This window comes from Pleuronectes platessa, chromosome 11 (assembly GCF_947347685.1).
Source record: "Pleuronectes platessa chromosome 11, fPlePla1.1, whole genome shotgun sequence".
Classification (NCBI taxonomy): domain Eukaryota; kingdom Metazoa; phylum Chordata; class Actinopteri; order Pleuronectiformes; family Pleuronectidae; genus Pleuronectes; species Pleuronectes platessa.
This window is the reverse complement of record NC_070636.1, coordinates 758,746-774,489: the sequence shown is the minus strand read 5'-3', so window position 1 is coordinate 774,489 and position 15,744 is coordinate 758,746. Positions and strand designations below refer to the sequence as shown.

General features: G+C 49.5%; 2 protein-coding genes across 3 annotated transcripts in view; one reads left to right on the top strand and one right to left on the bottom strand.

Moving 5' to 3' along the window:
* hectd1 (HECT domain containing 1) overlaps positions 1-12,011 on the top strand; it is a 27,475-nt gene extending 15,464 nt beyond the window's left edge. Inside the window, exons 26-44 of the mRNA XM_053434366.1 lie at positions 4,092-5,057; positions 5,444-5,665; positions 6,103-6,236; positions 6,313-6,469; positions 6,664-6,734; positions 6,851-7,002; positions 7,078-7,132; positions 7,234-7,456; positions 7,537-7,619; positions 7,713-7,840; positions 8,122-8,323; positions 8,456-8,593; positions 8,696-9,180; positions 9,504-9,662; positions 10,141-10,219; positions 10,302-10,395; positions 10,628-10,778; positions 10,857-11,001; positions 11,273-12,011. Of these exons, the coding sequence (XP_053290341.1) occupies positions 4,092-5,057; positions 5,444-5,665; positions 6,103-6,236; positions 6,313-6,469; positions 6,664-6,734; positions 6,851-7,002; positions 7,078-7,132; positions 7,234-7,456; positions 7,537-7,619; positions 7,713-7,840; positions 8,122-8,323; positions 8,456-8,593; positions 8,696-9,180; positions 9,504-9,662; positions 10,141-10,219; positions 10,302-10,395; positions 10,628-10,778; positions 10,857-11,001; positions 11,273-11,410 (3,782 nt within the window). The 3' untranslated portion in view covers positions 11,411-12,011. The remainder of the gene's footprint in view (positions 1-4,091; positions 5,058-5,443; positions 5,666-6,102; positions 6,237-6,312; positions 6,470-6,663; positions 6,735-6,850; positions 7,003-7,077; positions 7,133-7,233; positions 7,457-7,536; positions 7,620-7,712; positions 7,841-8,121; positions 8,324-8,455; positions 8,594-8,695; positions 9,181-9,503; positions 9,663-10,140; positions 10,220-10,301; positions 10,396-10,627; positions 10,779-10,856; positions 11,002-11,272) is intronic.
* Positions 12,012-12,411: 400 nt separating this feature from the next.
* Positions 12,412-14,946, bottom strand: ap4s1 (adaptor related protein complex 4 subunit sigma 1). Of its 2 annotated transcripts, none has more exons than XM_053434365.1 (7): positions 14,874-14,946; positions 14,219-14,292; positions 13,857-14,092; positions 13,691-13,777; positions 13,122-13,190; positions 13,000-13,011; positions 12,412-12,909 (listed from the first exon to the last, which is right to left on the bottom strand). In XM_053434365.1, exons 3-7 carry the CDS (start codon positions 13,992-13,994, stop codon positions 12,781-12,783), a joined length of 435 nt encoding a protein of 144 aa, XP_053290340.1. In that variant the 5' UTR covers positions 13,995-14,092; positions 14,219-14,292; positions 14,874-14,946; the 3' UTR covers positions 12,412-12,780. The 2 variants fall into 2 exon arrangements, with proteins under 2 accessions (XP_053290340.1, XP_053290339.1); XM_053434364.1 differs by lacking the exon at positions 14,874-14,946 and adding an exon at positions 14,599-14,867.
* Positions 14,947-15,744: the final 798 nt, after the last annotated feature.

The window sequence follows — 15,744 nt, the reverse complement described above, 5'->3', positions numbered from 1 at the left end:
TATCTTCTGATCCTGACTCGAGGAGGAGTGAGATGTTTGTAGCTTCTGATCCTGACTCGAGGTGGAGTGAGATGTTTGTAGCTTCTGACTCGAGGTGGAGTGAGATGTTTGTAGCTTCTGATCCTGACTCGAGGTGGAGTGAGATGTTTGTAGCTTCTGATCCTGACTCGAGGTGGAGTGAGATGTTTGTAGCTTCTGACTAGAGGTGGAGTGAGATGTTTGTAGCTTCTGATCCTGACTCGAGGTGGAGTGAGATGTTAGTAGCTTCTGACTCGAGGTGGAGTGAGATGTTTGTAGCTTCTGATCCTGACTCGAGGTGGAGTGAGATGTTTGTAGCTTCTGATCCTGACTCGAGGTGGAGTGAGATGTTTGTATCTTCTGATCCTGACTCGAGGTGGAGTGAGATGTTTGTATCTTCTGACTCCAGGAGGAGTGAGATGTTTGTAGCTTCTGACTCAAGGAGGAGTGAGATGTTTGTAGCTTCTGACTCAAGGAGGAGTGAGATGTTTGTAGCTTCTGACTCAAGGAGGAGTGAGATGTTTGTAGCTTCTGACTCGAGGAGGAGTGAGATGTTTGTATCTTCTGACTCGAGGTGGAGTGAGATGTTTGTAGCTTCTGATCCTGACTCGAGGTGGAGTGAGATGTTTGTAGCTTCTGACTCGAGGAGGAGTGAGATGTTTGTAGCTTCTGATCCTGACTCGAGGTGGAGTGAGATGTTTGTAGCTTCTGACTCGAGGAGGAGTGAGATGTTAGTATCTTCTGATCTTGACTCGAGGAGGAGTGAGATGTTTGTAGCTTCTGACTCGAGGAGGAGTGAGATGTTTGTAGCTTCTGACTCGAGGAGGAGTGAGATGTTTGTAGCTTCTGACTCGAGGAGGAGTGAGATGTTTGTATCTTCTGACTCGAGGAGGAGTGAGATGTTTGTAGCTTCTGATCCTGACTCGAGGTGGAGTGAGATGTTTGTAGCTTCTGACTCGAGGAGGAGTGAGATGTTTGTAGCTTCTGATCCTGACTCGAGGAGGAGTGAGATGTTTGTATCTTCTGACTCGAGGAGGAGTGAGATGTTTGTAGCTTCTGATCCTGACTCGAGGTGGAGTGAGATGTTTGTAGCTTCTGACTCGAGGAGGAGTGAGATGTTTGTAGCTTCTGACTCGAGGAGGAGTGAGATGTTTGTAGCTTCTGACTCGAGGAGGAGTGAGATGTTTGTAGCTTCTGATCCTGACTCGAGGAGGAGTGAGATGTTTGTAGCTTCTGATCCTGACTCGAGGAGGAGTGAGATGTTTGTAGCTTCTGACTCGAGGAGGAGTGAGATGTTTGTAGCTTCTGACTCGAGGAGGAGTGAGATGTTTGTAGCTTCTGATCCTGACTCGAGGTGGAGTGAGATGTTTGTATCTTCTGACTCGAGGAGGAGTGAGATGTTTGTAGCTTCTGACTCGAGGAGGAGTGAGATGTTTGTAGCTTCTGACTCGAGGTGGAGTGAGATGTTTGTATCTTCTGACTCGAGGTGGAGTGAGATGTTTGTAGCTTCTGATCCTGACTCGAGGTGGAGTGAGATGTTTGTAGCTTCTGACTCGAGGAGGAGTGAGATGTTTGTATCTTCTGACTCGAGGTGGAGTGAGATGTTTGTATCTTCTGACTCGAGGTGGAGTGAGATGTTTGTAGCTTCTGATCCTGACTCGAGGAGGAGTGAGATGTTTGTAGCTTCTGACTCGAGGAGGAGTGAGATGTTTGTAGCTTCTGATCCTGACTCGAGGTGGAGTGAGATGTTTGTATCTTCTGATCCTGACTCGAGGTGGAGTGAGATGTTTGTAGCTTCTGATCCTGACTCGAGGAGGAGTGAGATGTTTGTAGCTTCTGACTCGAGGAGGAGTGAGATGTTTGTAGCTTCTGATCCTGACTCGAGGAGGAGTGAGATGTTTGTAGCTTCTGACTCGAGGAGGAGTGAGATGTTTGTAGCTTCTGACTCGAGGAGGAGTGAGATGTTTGTAGCTTCTGATCCTGACTCGAGGTGGAGTGAGATGTTTGTAGCTTCTGATCCTGACTCGAGGTGGAGTGAGATGTTTGTATCTTCTGACTCGAGGAGGAGTGAGATGTTTGTAGCTTCTGACTCGAGGTGGAGTGAGATGTTTGTAGCTTCTGATCCTGACTCGAGGTGGAGTGAGATGTTTGTATCTTCTGACTCGAGGAGGAGTGAGATGTTTGTAGCTTCTGACTCGAGGTGGAGTGAGATGTTTGTAGCTTCTGACTCGAGGAGGAGTGAGATGTTTGTATCTTCTGACTCGAGGTGGAGTGAGATGTTTGTAGCTTCTGATCCTGACTCGAGGTGGAGTGAGATGTTTGTAGCTTCTGACTCGAGGTGGAGTGAGATGTTTGTAGCTTCTGATCCTGACTCGAGGAGGAGTGAGATGTTTGTAGCTTCTGACTCGAGGAGGAGTGAGATGTTTGTAGCTTCTGATCCTGACTCGAGGTGGAGTGAGATGTTTGTATCTTCTGACTCGAGGTGGAGTGAGATGTTTGTAGCTTCTGACTCGAGGAGGAGTGAGATGTTTGTAGCTTCTGACTCGAGGAGGAGTGAGATGTTTGTATCTTCTGATCCTGACTCGAGGTGGAGTGAGATGTTTGTATCTTCTGACTCGAGGTGGAGTGAGATGTTTGTAGCTTCTGATCCTGACTCGAGGTGGAGTGAGATGTTTGTAGCTTCTGACTCGAGGAGGAGTGAGATGTTTGTATCTTCTGACTCGAGGAGGAGTGAGATGTTTGTAGCTTCTGACTCGAGGAGGAGTGAGATGTTTGTATCTTCTGATCCTGACTCGAGGTGGAGTGAGATGTTTGTATCTTCTGACTCGAGGTGGAGTGAGATGTTTGTAGCTTCTGATCCTGACTCGAGGTGGAGTGAGATGTTTGTAGCTTCTGATCCTGACTCGAGGAGGACTGAGATGTTTGTATCTTCTGACTCGAGGAGGAGTGAGATGTTTGTATCCCAACAGGTCACATGGACACCTGCTCTTCATCTTCATCTCCGCCTTTTCCTCTCCTCTGTCACCTCCTCTTATTCATCTTCATCTCAAGCTCCTCTTTATCTTAGTTTCCTTGTTTCTCCTCGTCATCTCCTCCTCCTCCTCTTTATCTTAGCCTCCTCTTCATCTCCTCCTCCCTCTCTTTCTCCTCCTCCTCTCAATGTGTTTAGATCTGTGTCCCTCAGTGGGACAGCAGCTCCGTTGATCTTTACTTTTTATGAATCATAATCCAGGATGATGGTTGTTGATTCTCACTTTTGATTTATTTATGTTGTTGCTTTGACCGTTTTGTGTTTTGCAGGAATATTTTCTATTTTTGTGGTTTTCTGTTCATATGGTTTCCTCCTCGCTCCACCTGGACTCTTCTCCTCAGGGAATCATTAAGTGCTGAGGTCGTTGAAGTCACAGTGACTCAGCATTTTCATTTTCAGAGGGACACAACTCTTTCAGATATATAACCTATATATCGATTTATATGTATAATGATTTTCCACTATATACATTCATCTAAAATATAATTTAATATATATATATATAATAAATGAATAAAGATTAAAACTCAAAGTATCAGTTATATGGTTGAAATGTAGAATTATTGTGATTCATAATGTCAGTTGGACGTAGCTCCTCCCTCTTCAGTGTCCTTCGTCCTCTGGTCACGTTTCAACACTTTCATATTCATATATAGATAATCTGGAAGTTGACAGCAGCAGGAACATCCAAGCTTCATGAACACGTTCTGATGAAATCTGAAAATGAAAATGTCCGACCACCAGTGGATGATTCTATAAACTATATAAAAAAGGCTTAGATTAAATTCCCTGCACGTTGAACCACATTTGGATGATTTAGTAAATGAGGTCTTGACTTTTCACGTGACTTTAAATGAGGATTCATACGCAGCGTGGGGACCTGGTCCAGTGTGGAGCTGCTCTGACTGTTAGCTGCTTCTCTGCTCTGAGTCTCCCTCCCTCTACCACTCTCTCTCTCTCTCTCTCTGTCCGTCTATCTCTCTCTCTGCCGGGTCTCTGACATCCATCCGTCCGTCTCCCTCCTATCTCTCTGTCCATCCAGGCTGGATTGATGTAACCTGGGATGCCGGCGGCTCTAACTCTTACCGTATGGGCGCTGAAGGGAAGTTTGACCTCAAGCTTGCTCCAGGGTTCGACCCTGAGTCGGCTGCCACAGCGCCGTCACCCAAACCTGTCTCATCCACTGTTTCAGGCCCCGCCTCCTCCACGGTGGGACCCTCCGTGACGCCGGCAGCCATCGGCGGCACGACCACCACCACCTCCTTCTCCTCGTCTTCCTCGCACCAGCAGTTGTGGAGCAGCCTGGTGAAAAATAACTGTCCCGATAAGGGCGGAGCCACGTCGCTGGGCGGGGCCAGCTCGTCCAGCAGGAAGGGCAGCAGCAGCTCCGTCTGCAGCGTCGCCTCCTCCTCCGACATCAGCCTGAGCTCCTCGGCCGGGCTCCCGGGTGGGGGGGGTCTGCGGCTGGAGAGGAGGGCCGAAGGGCTGCTGCTGGACCAGGGCTCCGGAGCGGGACTCGCCGGCTCCGACGGCCACGAGCCCATCGTGGTCCTGTCGTCTGCGGTGGAGGGCGGATCAGGCTCCGCCTCCAGCTCGGGAACGCTCACCGCCGACACGCCCGCCCCCGGAGACGAAGGCAGGAACAAGGACTCGTCCCTGGCGTCCATCGACCCGGCAGCAGCCATCTGCATGGGGCTGGTGAGCGTGAGCTCCCCCGACGTCAGCTCCGTGTCGGAGTCTTCCAGCAAGGACACGCCCTCCCAGAGGCCTCTGTGCTCGCTGGCTAACGCCCGGCTGTCCGTCAGCTCGCTGCTGGCCGCCGGCGCTCCCATGAGCTCCAGCGCCAGCGTCCCCAACCTGTCGTCCCGTGAGGCCAGCCTGATGGAGTCCTTCGTCCGCCGGGCGCCCAACATGTCGCGCACCAACGCCACCAACAACATGAACCTGAGCCGCAGCAGCAGCGACAACAACACCAACACACTGGGCCGCAACGTGATGAGCACAGCCAGTGAGTTCCCCAGCACCACACACCACTGTAACCAGTGTAACCACAGCATCACCACATGAACCATTAAGACCTGAGCTGCTGAGTAAACCCTCCATGTTGTTTCAAACACTCTCAGCCTCTGAAGCAGAGAGACGTGAAGATAATTGATTGTCAATATTTTATAACTTTTCTCTTAGTCATTGTTTTAGTGGGTTTGACCTGAGCCCAGTAAACAGTCATCACTTCATCCAGATGTTCCAATACCTTGTTCTGGTATTGGAACATCTGGAGAAGCTGATCTCTGCACTTCAGGAGGAATCAGACCTGAGATCAGATCTGTGTCCTGCAGCCAATCAGCAGCTGGGGTCTGACCCCCCCCCCCCCCCCCCCCCCTCTGTGTGTTGCAGCTTCTCCTCTCATGGGCGCTCAGAGTTTCCCTAACCTCACGTCCACCGGCACCACCTCCACCGTCACCATGTCAACCTCCATCGTGACCAGCAGCAACAACGTCGCCACGGCAACCACTGGTCTGTCAGTGGGCCAGTTGCTAAGCAACACCCTAACGACCAGCCTGACGTCCACGTCCAGTGAGAGCGACACGGGTCAGGAGGCGGAGTTCTCCCTCTATGGTACACAGACACACACACACACACACACACACACACACACACACACACACACACACACACACACACACACACAGACACACACACACACAGTAGTGGGGTTACTCATTGACATGATGTGTTCTCCAACACCTAACCTTGATCATCACATCTGAAGGCCTAACCCCCCCCCGCTTTTGGTTTGAGCTTCAAAATAATGTTCATCACTTCCAGATCAACAAACTGAACTTTCCTGTAAAACATGAACTTTCTAAAGTCTTATTAATTCTGCTCAGATCAGATTCTGCAGCTTCTGGTTGTTGATGTTTAAAGTTGAGAAAGATTTGAAATAAGAGAAGCTGCAGACATTCACTTTCTTTGTGATGTTGTTCTCTAATGAAAAGACGAGGGTCCAACCTGAATGATTTCATCCACATTAGCTCTGATCCAATGTCCTGCAGACTTCCTGGACAGCTGTCGGGCCAACACGCTATTGGCCGAGCTGGACGACGAGGAGGACCTCCCCGAGCCGGACGACGACGATGACGAGAACGAGGACGACAACCAGGAGGACCAGGAGTACGAGGAGGTCCTGGTACAGAAACCTCTTGTGTTATGGGTTTTACATTAACGGTCACTGGAAGTGAGTTTAACCCGAACCCGTCCTGCAGGAGGAGGAGGAGTACGAGACCAAAGGAGGACGCAGGAGGACGTGGGACGACGACTTCGTCCTGAAGAGACAGTTCTCTGCTCTGGTTCCTGCCTTCGACCCCCGACCAGGAAGAACCAACGTCCAGCAGACCACCGACCTGGAGATCCCCCAGCCCGGTAACACACACACACACACACAGACACACACCTGGCCTAGTTTTATGATTTAGTTTTGTAAAAGGAGATAATTCTATGTTTATTTAAATAAAAAACATGTCGGTGAATAAGTGACGTCATCGACTCAGTAATCAAATCTTCAGCTGATTTGTGAGTTTGACCGTTCCTAAGTGATCTGGTGCTTTGTGCCTCAGGAACTCCTCGCTCGGAGGTGCAGGAGGAGGTGGAGTGCGCCCCGTCTCCTCACCTCGCCCTCACCCTCAAGGTTTGTTCCTCTCTGGTTGTGAAACGTTGAGCTGAACTCGTCAGTGACAGGAAATAAAAACATAATGACAGAATCCCAGTCAGCGCTGGTCTCATGAAGCACGTGTGTTGGTTCAGGTGGCCGGGCTGGGAACCACCAGGGAGGTGGAGCTTCCTCTGTCCAACTACAAGTCCACCATCTTCTACTACGTCCAGCGGCTGCTGCAGTTCTCCTGCAGCGGAGCCGTGAAGACGGACAAGCTGCGACGCATCTGGGAGCCGACGTACACGTAAGAATCAACTCAGATCTGAACCTGAGCTTCAGCTTCTCAGATGTTTGAGGTCTCACTGTGTCTGTCCTTCAGGATCATGTACCGGGAGCTGAAGGACGCCGAGAAGGAGAAGGAGAGCGGCAAGATGGTGACTCACACGTTACAACATGAACCACTACAGTCACTGGTTGACTTTATACACAGTGATGTCTCATCACACCTGACCTCTGACCTGTTCCCCTCCTCCAGGACTTCTGTGAGCTCAGTGTCGGGGGTCGTTCTGGCGGTCTGAGCCCGAGTACAGTATCAGCCAATCAGAGCAGTGAGATCCTGGGCGCGGCCAGGGAGGCGGCCCAGGCGAAGGCGGGCTGCAGTCAGAACGCCTGCGGCGTGGAGGACGTCCTGCAGCTGCTGAGGATCCTCTACATCATCGGAGGAGACGCCAGCTCCAACCCCCGCTCGCTGCAGGAGGGTAGGACCACACTCTGTTTGAATCTCACGTCCTGATGATGAAGCAGTTTCTGATTTATTCTAATTTAATTTTGTGTTCAGACGTCGACGAGCTGCAGTTCAACGCGTCTCCAGAGGAGTTCACCAGTAAGAAGATCACAACCAAGATCCTGCAGCAGATCGAGGTCAGTCAGCACCAGACAGGAGTGGATCTGTGGTGCCGGTGGTTCGATGCCCGTTGGTCCAGGTCTTTGAACTGGTTTATTTCTGTTTCCCAGGAGCCTCTGGCGCTGGCCAGTGGAGCGCTGCCCGAGTGGTGTGAGCAGCTGACCTCCAAGTGTCCTTTCCTCATCCCCTTCGAAACCCGACAGCTCTACTTCACCTGCACCGCCTTCGGAGCGTCCAGGTGAGCCTGAGGGACAGGTCCTCCCCTGACTCCTCCCCTGACTCCTCCCCTGACTCCTCCCACTCCCCCACAGTGAGCCACACTGAAGGAAGTGACCGGGACTGAAAGTCCTCGAGCCAATGAACAGACACGAGAAGAAAATAAACAACAAATCTACCATCGTTCATTTAATGAATTATAACCGTTTCTTTTATATACTATTTGTTGTGGGAGTTAATTTGTTTCATTGTATTTTTCTATTTATTTATCTTTCCTCTGACCTCTGACCTCTGTGTCTTCAGGGCGATTGTGTGGCTGCAGAACCGACGGGAGGCGACCATGGAGCGCTCCCGCCCGTCCACCACGGTGCGCCGGGACGACCCCGGAGAGTTCAGGGTGGGACGTCTCAAACACGAGAGAGTGAAAGTCCCCCGAGGGGACGCCATGATGGAGTGGGCGGAGTCTGTCATGCAGATCCACGCTGACAGGAAGTCTGTGCTCGAGGTGAGAAGAGTTTCCACACTGATAACTGAGGGAAAGGATTAAGACATGAACATGGACTAATAAGGTGTCTGTGTGTGTGTGTGTGTGTGTCTGTGTGTCTGTGTGTGTGTGTGTGTGTGTCTGTGTGTCCAGGTGGAGTTTCAGGGCGAGGAGGGAACCGGCCTCGGCCCGACTCTGGAGTTCTACGCTCTGGTGGCTGCAGAGTTCCAGAGGACGTCTCTGGGCGTCTGGTTGTGTGACGACGACTTCCCCGACGACGAGTCCCGACAGGTCAGACTCACAGAGCAGCTGATAGGATGGGGGAGGTCAAAGGTCATGGGTCTGTTTGTCCCCTAAGTGCACAGTGACGTGAGCGTGTGCTGCTGGTTTCAGGTGGACCTGGGTGGAGGTCTGAAGCCTCCTGGTTTCTACGTGCAGCGCTCCTGTGGCCTGTTCGCGGCCCCGTTCCCTCAGGACAGCGAGGAGCTGGAGCGCATCACCCAGCTGTTCCACTTCCTGGGCGTCTTCCTGGCCAAGTGCATCCAGGACAACCGGCTGGTGGACCTGCCCGTGTCTCAGCCGTTCTTCAAGCTGCTCTGCATGGGAGACATCAAGTCCAACATGAGCAAGCTGCTCTACCAGTCCCGCAGCTCGCCCCACGGCCACGACCCCGACCGGCCCTACCTGCACCCCTTCCTGCTGCTGTCCGAGGTGCAGTCCGAGGCCTCCACCGAGGACAGCCAGGAGACCTACTCCCTGGGCAGCTTCGACGAGGACTCCAAGTCCGAGTTCATCATGGACCCCCCCAAACCCAAACCACCGGCCTGGTACCACGGCATCCTGACCTGGGACGACTTCCAGCTGGTCAACCCCCACAGGTCAGAACGCCCTGCTCCTCGGTCTTTATAGGTCTTTTTATTTTAAAGGAAGAAAGTAGTGAAGATCAAAAAGTAGAGGAGGAGAGGAGGAAATAAAGATGAAGAAGAGGGAGGGGAATGAGAAAGATGAGGGAAGAAGAGGAAAAGAAGGGGAAGTAGAGGAGTAAGGAGGAGAAGAAGGGGAAGTAGGAAGACGTGGAAGAAAAGGAGGAAGAGTTGTTTCTTCTTCCTCCTCTTGGTTCAAACAGCCACAGGAGTTGAACCAGAGTTTGAATCTGAAGCGGACTCAGAACACGTCTCATCTTTTCTGCTTTGTTCCACAGAGCCCGTTTCCTGAAGGAGGTCAAGGAGCTGGCGGTGAAGAGGAGGCAGATTCTGGCGAGCAAGAGTTTATCTGAGGACGAGAAGAACACCAGGCTGCAGGACCTGATGCTGAGGAACCCGCTCGGCTCCGGACCCCCCCTCTGCATCGAGGACCTCGGGTAAAACACACAGAGACCAGAAAAACAGAACCATCAGAAAGTGCAGACGAAAGTTTAGATACATCAGGATTCTCACTGTGATGAGAGTTGACTGATTTAACAGCTGACGTCAGAACAGTCACTGTTCAGTCAGAACCTTCAGCTTCATACAGAACCTGAGTCACGACCTGAAGCTTCAGGATTTTTCTTTCAATAAACGTGTCGAACCTGAGATGAACAGAACCTTCAGTCAGGATCTTTGCACTGAAGTATGAGGACAGGATGTTAGTGAACTCTGAGCCGAGAACAGGAACGTGTTTTTTAGAGAGAACGCATGAGAACTCGTCCAGAGCGACATGCTGAGACGCTCTGGACGCTCTGCACCTCCAGGGAGAGACGTCTGGATTTAGAGAAGATGCACAAATTCACTGTGTGACGGAGAAGAAGTGTGTTCATGTGATGCTGGACAGTGTCTCACTCTCTGTGTCTCTCTCTCCAGGTTGAACTTCCAGTTCTGTCCGTCCTCGAAGGTTCACGGTTTCTCTGCAGTGGATCTGAAAACCAACGGAGAAGACGAGGTAACGACGAGTGTGTGACGCTGACGAGCAGGAGGTGTCAGGTGAACAGATGTTAACACTGTGTGTGTGTGTGTGTGTTCAGATGGTGACCATGGAGAACGCTGAGGAGTACGTGGAGCTGATGTTTGATTTCTGTATGCACACTGGTATCCAGAAGCAAATGGAGGCGTTCAGAGGTAAAGCACTCGTCACATGACTCCACTCGTCTTCTGTAGAAAAGAAATGAGTGAAATTCAAACTTCTCCTCCTCTCCTCTCCTGTTTCTCCTCCTCTCCTCTCCTGGATCTCCTGGTTCTCCTCTCCTCCTCTCCTGGATCTCCTGGTTCTCCTCTCCTGGTTCTCCTCCTCTCCTCTCCTGGATCTCCTGTTTCTCCTCCTCTCCTCTCCTCTCCTGGTTCTCCTCCTCAGAGGGTTTTAACCGAGTCTTTCCGATGGAGAAGCTGAGCTCTTTCAGCCATAAGGAGGTCCAGATGATCCTCTGTGGTAACCAATCACCTTCCTGGACTTCTGATGACATCATCAACTACACTGAACCAAAGCTGGGTTACACCAGAGACAGGTATGTACACACACAGACACACAATACACACACAGAGATACACAATACACACCCACCTGAACCTTCCCCCCCCCTCAGTCCCGGCTTCCTGCGGTTCGTCAGAGTTCTCTGTGGGATGTCGTCTGACGAGAGGAAAGCCTTCCTTCAGTTCACCACCGGCTGCTCCACGCTGCCCCCTGGTGGCCTCGCCAACCTGCACCCCCGCCTCACCATCGTCAGAAAGGTAAACGCCTTCTTCTGCACACGTGAACTGAGCAAATCAAAGATGATTGACAGCTCATTATTGATGTTAAAGGTCTGTGTTCACATGTGATGTGTTTAAATACCCTGACCGGAGGTGGGACAGCAGAGCTTTGAGGAAATTAAACAACAACAAATTCTAAAGATGGAGTTGAACTTTATTTAATTTAAAGACGGCGCCCGGACTCTGATTAGAACATGAAGTGATCTGAGATGTTTGTCAATCATCAGTGGTTTTGCCCCCCCCCCCTCAGGTCGATGCCACCGACTCCAGTTACCCATCAGTCAACACGTGTGTTCACTACCTGAAGCTTCCTGAATATTCCTCAGAGGACATCATGAGGGAGCGTCTGTTGGCCGCCACCATGGAGAAAGGCTTCCACCTCAACTGAGGCCGCCCTGAGCTCCTCTCGTCCGCCGCCGCGTGACTGACAGATCAGCTGATCCGAGCCAGCCTGACCGCTGGAGGAGGGGGGGGGGTCATGCAGATTGAAATGAAGCTGCCTCCTCACATCCTCAACACCTCCTTCATCTTCATCAGCAGCAGCACCCTCCTCCTCCTCACCCACCTGAGCTGCTGTGTGTGTGCTGACCTTCCTCCTCCTGGTTTGACTCCTAGCTTCAGTTTTCAGTTCCTCCTCCAAACAATCACCGCCCCCGTTTCTGTTTTTATTTTTTTGTTCTTTTGCTTTTTGTTGTGTGTGTGTGTGTGTGTGTGTGTGTGTGACAGTTTTGGGGTTGTTCCTGGCCGGCTGTAGGGGTCAGAGTGCATTTGGTGTTTTCTTTTATGATGAAGCTGTAGAGACAGAAACACTGGTCGTGTGCGAGGCACATGGAAAGAGAAGACAACGTGTCAGCTCTGCTCTCCTGTATTTTCTTTGTATATTATAAACATTTATTTAACTCAAGTTGCAGTTTGAGGTAAACAGATATTTTCAAATGTGTATGCTCCAAAAAAATAATCATTAAAATGTTTGCAAAGTATGAAGTAAAGATGGAGTCCTGTAGTTTGTGGAGGGAACCTTCGTCTTTCCAACGCTCAGAACGCACCCTGAACTCAACATGTGAAACAGAAGCCGCCACTTGGACCCCCCCCCCCCCCCAAATTCTGTTATCTGCAACTTACAGGAGAAAGAACTGATATTACACACATTTTACCCCGAGGCTGCAGGAGAAGATCCAGAGACACTGACTTAGCGTTTATCACAGACAGAACATGTGAGGAACACGTGTGTGGTTCAGATCCAGAAGCAGCTCCAGTCAGAGCGCCACCCAGTGGTCACACTGTCGTTATGTGGGGCCTGATGATGATCAATCCTTTGATTTGTACTTCCTGAGATTTAACCCTTCACCTTCTGGGTTTGACGTGAACAGATTAATCCTCAGATCGTGATCCAGAAGGTCAGAGTCTGATTTATTGACAAAAGATCAAGATCAGCACATTTTTAATTCAGAGTGAATCGTCGTAGGTTCGATTCCCTGCAGTTCAATCTGTTTACATCAGAGTCCTCTGATCTGAAGAGAAGTTCATGACATGAAACGACTAGAACACAAACTGTAGATGAAGATGGACAACATGGCTGTTCCCAAAGAGTGAAGCCCAATCCTCTGGATCGCCCCCTGGTGGCTGTCAGCAGCACAGGTCCCAGTCTGCACCTCCTCCATGTTAGCAGATGGGACATGGACCAATGTTTGGTTTGGTTTAGTCACAGACTGAGGTGGAAACACATGCTCATCGTTGTCCAGGCTGTGGTGTGGCGTCTCAGCTGTCGGCCATCTTGTCGAGGGCGGTGAGCGGCGCCAGGATCCGGCCCTTGTTGGTCTCCACGATGTGTCCGTTCTGGATCATCTCGTCCAGGATGACGTGGACTCGGTCCAGGTTGAACATGATCTGCTGACGAGTCAAGGAAACTAAACAAAGAGGCATTCACTGACATCACGTAGCGTCGAGTTGTGACGTGCAAGTCGGGTTGAAGGATACGTCCAGTTCACTCTGCAGGGAAGCAAACACAAATACACAACTGGTGACCACACTGAGCACATCACATCAACACCAGTGTCTTGAGTCATGTGTTACCAATGTGTGTGTCTGTGTGAACTCACCACTCGACTAAAGTATTTATCCAGAACCTCCACAAAGTTGTGGACCAGCTCGTAGACGGAGAGCTCGTTCTGTGGGAGACGGACACAAAACCAGCTTTGATCTTTTCATTTATGAATTTTTATTTTATTTAAAATATAAATTACAGACGTTGATCCAGGACCTCGTGATATATTATAGTTCTGGGAGGCTGAAAGTTTTTACTTTTCATTTCTCTGATTTTATCCATGAAAACTCAGTAACTGTTTATAAAGTCCAACCAATCACGAGTCCTTCTCAGCTGTCAATCATCAAATAACTGATTAAACCCAAACTGATCAGAAACACTTGTACAAACATCAGAGAGATGAGAACGACCTGAAAGGAGACAAACATCTTTACAAACATTTAGTTAACCTCTACTCTGACTTTTCAGTTTGGTTCATGTCCCATCTGCTAACATGGAGGAGGTTTATGACCTATACTGCAGCCAGCCAGCAGGGGGCGATCCAGAGGATTTGGCTTCACTTTTGGGAGCTGTCGTGTCGTCCATCTTTGTTCAGGCCCCTCGAGCTAACTGAGCAGGACTCACCTCTGCGTCCGTGACAGCGACCACGATGTACAGGGCCGCGTACTGGCGGTAAACCAGTTTGAAGTCCTTGTACTCCACGAACGAGCACTGGGGAAACAGGAGCTCAGCTGAGTGAAGTGGGGACACTCACTTCCTGTCAAGCTACACAGCGTGAGCACTCGGGTACCTGCTCCTTCCTGCGGCTCAGGCAGCATCGCACCACGTCAGCCTCTAGCGCCGCCCTCCTGGTCAGCTCCACGGGCTGGTAGTACCGGGACAGTCGGGTCTGACCCTGCCGGTTCACCATCAGCACGAACTGGATCATCCTCTGAAGCAGCAGCAGGACCACGGCTCCAGAGCATCGACAGGAACACGAGGAACCGGCTGAATCACAACTTTCTACAGGAGCCTTTATGAACAGCTCTACACAGAGGGACAATAAATACAAATCAAATTAAATACAACGATAAAGTTCAAACGGTTCACATGACTCAAAATAAACAGATAAATGAGGTTGAACTTTGACCTTTAGGCTCCAGATGCTCTCACCTGTTTGGCTGGTGCTGATTGGTCAGCTGTGATGACGTCGCCTTAAAGCGACAGGTGAGACGTTTGTGGAAACACTGTTCAAATGAAAATCTTCATGTTTTAAATGTGCTGCTCTGTGGAACAGATCCTGAACACTTTCATTTTACAGAAAGAATATAAGGTTGTTAAAGTACGAAAAGTACAGCCTGTATTAAAACATTTACACTGTTATTAATTAATTACATTTAGAAATAACTATATTTAGTCTTATAAATAGGTTTCAGGGATTTCTGACTTTCCGGAAGCTTCTGAATGCAACATGCCGCTGTGTTATCACATCAGATAAAGCCGTAAATAACCTAAATAACCGTAAATAACCTAAATAACTTGATTTCATTTACCGGCAGTTTGTGTGTGGAGGGCGGCTACATGAGAGCCTTCAGCCGGGCTGAAAACAACCCAGGCTAACGGGATCCAGGCTAACAGGATCTAAGCTAAGCTAACAGGATCCAGGCTAAGCTAACAGGTGTCAAGGCTAACATGATCTAAGCTAAGCTAACAGGTGTCAAGGCTAAGCTATCGGGATCCAGGCTAATGGATGTTAGCTCGTTTAATTCACAACCCCAACATGAGACAAACTGGACATTTCCGTTTCCGGTGAAAACAACAAGCTAACCTGTTAGCATTTAATGCTCAGTTACCATCCAGAAGCGGTGCGTTCACTGACACCATACCAAATAGTAAATAAGAGTGTTTGGAGTTCAGTCCGGGTCTCAAACTGCTGCCCTTCAGTTAATATGAATAAAGAAGACACATGATAAACCTCTGGCCAGTTACTGAAACCATATGAACATTAATTAGAGTAAATTATGAATATAGAAATAACTCCAGGACCATAGATATCACAGAGATGTTTGAAGGTCATTATGAGAGTTTACATCGTAGTTAACAATTTCAAATGACTTCTGATGTATGTTTGGATTCAATGTGTGAAAGGTTCATCTAGTGAGTTTCAGGCAGAACCCTCCTTCAGGTTATAGAAGCACAGACAGAGGGTCAGTGGAAACCCGGCAGTGGATGAGAACCCTGCTGCTAGTTTAGATTCAAAGATCTCATTCTAAACTAAATTACTCTAAGTCTCAGGTGTTTACACAATATTGGAAACAGAATAATGAACGTTTTATTCAATTTATGCCAATATAACTAAATCCTTCACACTGGACCTTTAAAATATGACCTATAGACACATTGATAGTGTTAGACTCTGAGGTCTGAGGGTAAAGTTACAGTGAACACCCTCTGTTCTGTATATAACATCATGGGCTTGTGCTCAGCTCGTTGTTTCTGTCACTGTGTCTAAGTTTGATTCCCACGGAGCAGAGAGAGATCAGCGAGACAACAACCTCTTCCATTTCACCACACTATTCGTTTCATTAACTCGCAGAGCGTTGAACTCTATCGGCCTCCGTAGATTCCTTGTTCACAATAAAGCTGGTTGTATAAAGTGGGTTTGGGATCAGAGTTGTGATTTCCCACAGTTTCTCGCT